The following is a 7,182-nucleotide window of genomic DNA, read 5'->3' as shown; positions in this document are numbered from 1 at the left end:
TTTTAGCCATCACGATCTCGTGGTAGATCAACTCTTGTAATACTCATATTCATCAAGATCAATCAAGCAGGAAGTAGGGTATTACCTCCATAGATAGGGCCCGAACCTGGGTAAACATCGTGTCCCCTGCCTCCTCTTACCATCAATCCTAGACGCACAGTTCGGGACCCCCTACCCGAGATCCGCCGATTTTGACACCGACAGTGGGGGCGGCGTTCTATGAGCATTGCCACAATATATAACATCCTTATGACCGTAACACAACTCACAAGAGGACAACCTCATCGGCATGGACCAAGTCTTGCTCACCTAAGACCGTCGGACCATGAGTTTTGGAGGATTGTAGGATTGCATCCACACAAGGAGATGCTCCTCCTCCACATCGACCACCAGCTTAGCTTACCATCCCAGCACCTCGAGGACGCAATACCCACGCAAAGAACCCATTGACCTCACCCCTCGCCGACCGTCCGCTCCCCCACCTCCCCGTGCCACGCCGGCACGCTCCCACCAGGGAAGACCCCTCATCGCCGACGTATACACCCGCAAGCAAGGTGTAAGCTTTTTTTTCTCCCTGCGAACGAAGATGCAGGCATTTTGGTACAACATGATACTACTATCTTTTTATGTACTTGTCGTCAGTTGTGAATTGTGATGGATAACGACGTGCGCTGCTGCGGGAGGCCATTTGAAATTTGAATTTCGTATCGGGGGTGACGAGTCTGGCGGAGCCTTTCTTGGGGCGGAGGTTGATGGAATGGACCAAAACGCAAAAAGGAAGCAGAAAACTGGTAAAGCCGGCGTAAATACGCGCGTCTTAAGGGGTGTGATCGCAAAATGGCACGGAGCGGTGGTCTACTCGTACCCACCCCGTGCTCCGCTTCCGCCTCGTCATCTCATTTCCAGAGAGAGGGAGAGAGAGGGTTCGAGAGTCTTCCAGAGAGCGGATCCATCCAGAGAGTGCTAGGGTTTTCTCTCCGGGCGGCGGCGATGTCGATGGCGGCGGCGGCGAGGGCGGCGGCGCGGGCCCCGGGCAGGGCGGCGGCGCGGTTCGTGCAGACCAGGCTCCGCTCCTCCGGCAAGGTGCTCAGCGAGGAGGAGAGGGCCGCCGAGAACGTCTACATCAAGGTATACCGCCCCCGTCCCCGCCTCCCTCCCTCCTCCCGCTCCGGTGCGAGATGGCTCCTCGTGGACGCGACGCGACGCCGCCCCGTCTCGTCTCGTCTGGGCTAGGGTTCCCGGCGCGATCCGCGCGCCCGCCGGGGGATTTCCGCCGGTCGCGTGGTCGTTTTCATGTCGCGTACTTCGTTAGCGATTTACGTACCCCGCGTTGGTTGGCGATTTGAAGCGCAGGGTTCAACTCCGCGCCAGCACCGGCTGTTTGGTTGGTGGCGTTGAGCCCTGCGCGGGTTGGGGACGGTGATTTGAGGCGCCCCTGGTCGAGTGGCAGAGCGTTCTCGGTTATGTCTCGGATTCATGATTGTTCGCTCGGTTATGTCCGTTGATGCAGTATAGCTCCTCTGTTCGTGTGGGTTTGGCCTTTGGGGGACCTTTGGCCACTGAAATTACTTTTATGTGTTCATCGAATTGGGTGGTTGCTCTGCTGTGTGAAGTTTCAGGTGGTTTGCTAGTGGGGATTGATTTGGGCAAGTGCAAATCATACCAGTATGCACTGGCAACAACCTGTCAATGTCAGCCTTTTTGTGTGTGATTATTATGTGAATCTTCTGATGCAGGTTGGTTGCTTTAGTTATGCCCATGGACATGATAGCTGTTCTGGTGGTGTAGTGGGGGAATTGGGGATCTGTGCAAATCTGCCTATAAATTGATTATATTTGCTCATCATGCTTTTTTACTACTACTATTGGAGATTCGGTTGGATGGTTGCTGCGATATGAGGCTTTAGTTTGCTTGGAATTGATGTTTGGTTTTGGGTTATACATATAGGATTGCAAATAATATCAGTAGGCACTGGCAACAATGTGTCAGTGTTGGCCTTCTGCGATTATGCGAACCTTCTGATGTAGGTTGGTTGCTCAGTTATGCCCATTGACACAGTAGCTGTTCTGACGGCGAAGTGGGTGATTTGGGGATCTTTTGCAAACCTGCGTGTGAACTTATTTTATTTGTTCCTCATGCTTTTTTTACTATTGAAGTTTCGTTAGATGGTTGCTGTGATATGGGTTTTAATTCGCTTGGAATTGGGGATTGATATTTGGATATACAGATATGATTACCCATACTATCAGTAGGCACTGGCTACTGCCTACTGATAGGCACCGTGATATGTGTTGGTGCTGTGTTTTTGAGGTTACGAAAATCTTCTATTATGTGTAGAGTGTTGAATTCTCGCCACTGCTGACCTGTTCCCTGAACCTTTTTCTTTAATTTTGTGGTCCAGTTGGGCTATAATTTTTGCTGTGGCTCTTGTGAACCCATCAGTTATGTTTATTGTTCATTATGGGAATGTGTAACTAGATGATTATGTTATAGCATAGGTTTGTGGTGAGAAGAAAAATTCTACCACCATGCTAGTTACTTGTTTGTGTGTTTTCTGTTAAGTCTCCTGAGAACCATTGTTATTTCATTATTTCTTCCGAACACTATTGGAAACCCTGTGCTTGATGCAATACCTCATTGCTTTAAATAATGCTTGTCTTACTTACCATATGTAATCATTGAACTGGAACTGTTACCTTATTAGTGGTTAAATTGTTTATACTCAGCAGTGACATTGTTCGGAAAGTACCATGTTCATATCATATAGTTATATATATGCCATTGTATATCCTGTGTTGAGTTGACAAATGAAGCACTATATGTTGAAGTAAAATTCAGCTAGGAATCCTTGATAACATTTGTACGGGTAGATGTAATTGATACTTCTTTCTGCAGCACATTAATTAACCGGTGCTTGATGCACCCATTGCTTCAGATAATGCTTGTCTTACATATATAATCATAATCATTGAGTTGGATCTATTACCTTGTTAGCTGCTTTCAGTTGAATTCTTGAACAGTAAAATGTTTATCTCAGTCCCTAGGATTCCTAGTTGTAGTCTTTCAGCTGTAATCATTATTGCTTGGACTGTAGTATGTATGTTCATATATGTGTATATATCACTTTCTATATGGTGTTATGCCCTGTTATCTCTGTTCAGTTGACGAATGAAGCACTAGGCTCATCCATAGTACAAGTTCAACTATGAACACTTGAAATTAGCCAGGACATCCAGAGGCACCAGTTTTTCCTGTTTCTAACTCTGAATCTGATATAAGCCATACTGTTGGGATAAGTGGTCTTTTGTTTATGTGTTGGTGCTTTGTTAATATAAAGCTATATTGTTGGCATAAGTGGTCTTCTGTGTATATGCTGATGCTTTATTAATACTTAATAACATGTCTGATGGCCTATTTCTGGTCTGTTTATGCAGAAAATGGAACAAGAGAAGCGGGAGAAGCTCGCACGCAAGGTATGTGAACACACAATTGCTTGAACCTCTCAACTCAACTGGGCATTGGTTGTTGATGTTATATTTCCATGATGCTTGTCTGCTCATGTTGCCATGTACAGCAAATTAGCATCCTTCTCTACAAAATTATACTCCTATATGCCTAATGGATATGTATGTTTTAGCTTCCTAAGTTGAAATGCATTACCCGTTTGTATGTGTTCTGCGTGGTTCATGGATCTGACTAGAGATTTAAAGTCTTGTGATGTCATGCACAATTTATTAGCATCCTTATTAACAAAGTTATATATGTCTAATGGATACATGTGATTTAGCTTTCTAAGTTAAGATACACTACTGCATATGTTCTGTGTTGGTTGTGAAACTGACAAGAGATGTGAAGTCTTTTGATGTTGTGTACAGCAAATTAGCATACTCGTTGGCAAAGTTTAGATGCACTAGTTGTGTCTGTGTCATGAAGCTGACAAGAGATACGAATTCCTGCGTTGCTTTGCACAGAAAACTAGTATCCTTTTGGATTCTGCACAAAATTATATATCCAGTGGATGTGTTTGATTTTGAAAATGTGCACTAGTGTATATATTCTGTGTGGTTGGTGGAACTTACTGACAAGAGCATTAAATTCCAGCAGGGTCCCAGCACTGGGGAGCAAGCTCCGTCCACCCCAAGCGCCGGAGCGGGTGACGTGAACACCGCAGGCGCCGGTTCGACCGCGTCGGCATCCGCAGCAGGCACCTCGACCGACAAGAACAGGAACTACGCCGTGCTGGCTGGCACCCTGGCCGGCCTGAGCGCCCTGGGCTGGTACCTCCTGTCGAAGCCCAAGAAGACGGAGGAGGTCGTCGACTGATCTGCCCGTCTCCGTCCTGCCCTGGTTTTTACTTCCTTACTGCACATGGACCTGCGCGATGATGATGATGATAATAAGTTTCAAACGTCGCCGAACAGCCTTGCCTTTGCCTTGTTAGCTGCCTGCTTCGACAGAATCTGAGACTTGAGATGATGATGATGATCTGTAGCGCTAGTTGCTTTGCTACCTGTGGTTGGTCTGGTATCGTATGGTGGTGGTTAACGAGTGAGGCGTCTTGGATGATGCGGTTTGGTCCTTTTGAAAAATATGCAATGCATGGTTTTTTCTGGTGAATTTTGTTGGAGTTGCTTACTTAGTTTGTTACCTTGGCCAGAGTGTGCATGGTTTCGAATGAGTGTCCTTACAGTTTGAAGCAAGTCTTCACCAGGAAATACATACAGTACATAAATGAGAAATACCAAACAAATATTTTGAAACGAAGGGTTTATTTTGGTGTCACATTGAAGGTACGGAAGAAACGTTGGCATTTCATTGATTAAGTAGTAAATTCATACAAGGTCTCCCGGATATGTTGTGGAGCTGGTGCGAAACAGAAAACAAACTAGAATTTTTACGAGTGTTGGCCAAAACATGCACCACTAAATTGCATTGCCGACAAACATGCTTGAAGGCCGAATGGAAATGTTCATCTCTAGCCAGAATGACCGCATGGCGAACCGCCATCTCTGGCTCGAAGCACGCGAGGATATACTGTCCCTCATGATCCAGCGCCACCACACCCAAGCCGCCTTTTTGAGATTAGCAAAGTCTCACGCCACATCTATATCTATACTTAATCGTAATGAAGTCATTAGTGCTTCTGCCCACCGTCTGGAAATTACTGTCGAAGTTGCTATAAATTACTAACTATGTCATCCATGAGTGAGGAAAACGATATACTCTCATATATCACAAGGCATCGGAATGGCTAATACCCCAGTCTCTCTTCCTTTTTTTGTGCCTTTATCTTTTAGCAAGCGCCTTTCCACCTCCCTGCACACATTCATGAGCCGGCCCATGTGCCCCTGTTGTTTTCATTTCATTTTTTGTCTTTTATTTTTCTCATTTATTTATTTGTTTTCCTTTCTTAAAATTAGGTAAGAATTTTCAAAATTTCAAAAAGTTGTGATTTTTGGGAAAAAAAATGAGAAATCATAAAATGTTTGTGATTTTAAAAAAATGTTCGCATATTATAAAAAAATTCACGACTTCTGAAAAAATGTTCATTATTTTAAAAATGATTGTGTATTCAGAACATATTCGGGAATTTGAAAAAACAAGTTCATGACATTTTAGAAAATGTTCAGAAAAATTCAAATAGATCCTTTGAAACAGGTCCGCAAATAACGAACAAAATGAACCGCCGCTTACATAGAGGTTTTTCTAGGGATTTGTAGAGGTTGTTTTATTATTATTTTTAGTCCATCGCGTGTCGGGTAAAAAAGCTTTATGTGTTTTGTACCACGCTCTGAGCCCCAAAAAGATTGACACACCTTCATATGGGTTAGCTTCCCTCCATACACAGTTATGTTATTCTGGTACCACAGTTTTACTGCTCATGGAAAACACCACGACGCTAGGTCAGGCGAGACACATCATTCATCAGTCTAGCTCAGGTAGGGTTCATAAATGCAGTTTGCTCAGTCAAAACATATTTCTTTGTGACACCTTAGTAAATCAAGTCGTGATGAGACACCATCAATTTTTCAGTTTTTGAAATGACTTTTTTAAAAGCCCATTATCTCATCATGACATGATTCGGACGTAGTTTAGGAAATGATATTTTAAAAGTCCTTTTCTCTTCCTGGCATATGTTTCATACTTCTTCTGATATCTAGCACATTTGTATAATTTATTTCTCCTGATGCAACACACAAGCATATTTGCTAGTTTAATTCATAGAGATAAGAGAGAGGGAATCAACGGTGGAGGGTGCTACACTTCTCCGGGAGTCGAATGTGTGGGAAATATTTCATTGGACAATTTTGTATGCACAAAACTCGTGCCATCCAAACACATTCTACCTTGATTGATGAGATTTCAGAGCCATCTGAATGGTAAGTGAGGGAGTATTAGTTAATTAGGCTGGCCGTAGTGGGGAGTATCATATACTAATATCATACATATGATACTAGTATTGCATAGGATAGTTCATTTATTATATTATCATGGATAACACATAGTAAAACATCATTTAATACTCCCTCCGTTCCTTGATATAAGGTGTATAGATTTTTGAGGAAAAAGTTCCGGAATATAAGGTGCATTGAGTTGCACCACTCGTTTGAATATATTTTTTAGGAATTTGATTACATTTCCTTATATCAGGCAAGCTCCTCTATTTACTCATGTCAATTAGTCAGGTGTAATCTCACCCAAAACTTGTGAAATTTTCCCTCCATGTGCGTTCTTTAATTTCCGTGCCAAAAACTATACACCCTATATCTAGGAATGAAGGGAGTATGATACAGTATCATGATATGATACTCAACCCTCTTTTTCTCCATTTAACTCTATGTCACCTCATCAAAATTTCCTAATTGGCATGCATGATACTACCTCCGCCCGGGCTTATTAGGCCCCTAATATTTTGAGTCAAACTTTGACTATTTATATGGCTAACAAAATAAAAAATATAGGCTACAGAAAGTACACTGTTGGTTTGTATTTGAAAGGGCTTTCTGAAGGTATAATTTTTGTGACATGTAGTTTATATTTTATTTGTTACTTTCTTTGGTCAAATTTTAGCCTAACATAAGAAGGGGCTTAATAAACCCGGACGAAGATAGTACTACCTATAATACTTCCATCACGGACAGCGTTACGCAGGGTTACAAGAGAAACGTCAGAGTCAGCACT

General features: G+C 43.1%; 1 protein-coding gene across 2 annotated transcripts; it reads left to right on the top strand.

The window, feature by feature from the left end:
• The first annotated feature begins 900 nt into the window (after nucleotides 1-900).
• On the top strand, nucleotides 901-4,617 carry LOC119294497 (uncharacterized protein At2g27730, mitochondrial-like). Of its 2 annotated transcripts, none has more exons than XM_037572690.1 (3): nucleotides 901-1,128; nucleotides 3,435-3,473; nucleotides 4,102-4,617. In XM_037572690.1, the coding sequence occupies exons 1-3, from the start codon at nucleotides 991-993 to the stop codon at nucleotides 4,321-4,323; spliced, it is 399 nt and encodes a 132-aa protein (XP_037428587.1). In that variant the 5' UTR covers nucleotides 901-990; the 3' UTR covers nucleotides 4,324-4,617. The 2 variants fall into 2 exon arrangements, with proteins under 2 accessions (XP_037428587.1, XP_037428588.1); XM_037572691.1 differs by having other exon boundaries at nucleotides 903-1,128; nucleotides 4,105-4,617.
• The last annotated feature ends 2,565 nt before the right edge of the window (nucleotides 4,618-7,182 follow it).

Source organism: Triticum dicoccoides, chromosome 4B, assembly GCF_002162155.2.
Source record: "Triticum dicoccoides isolate Atlit2015 ecotype Zavitan chromosome 4B, WEW_v2.0, whole genome shotgun sequence".
Taxonomy (NCBI): domain Eukaryota; kingdom Viridiplantae; phylum Streptophyta; class Magnoliopsida; order Poales; family Poaceae; genus Triticum; species Triticum dicoccoides.
This window is presented reverse-complemented; position numbering and strand designations above follow the sequence as displayed.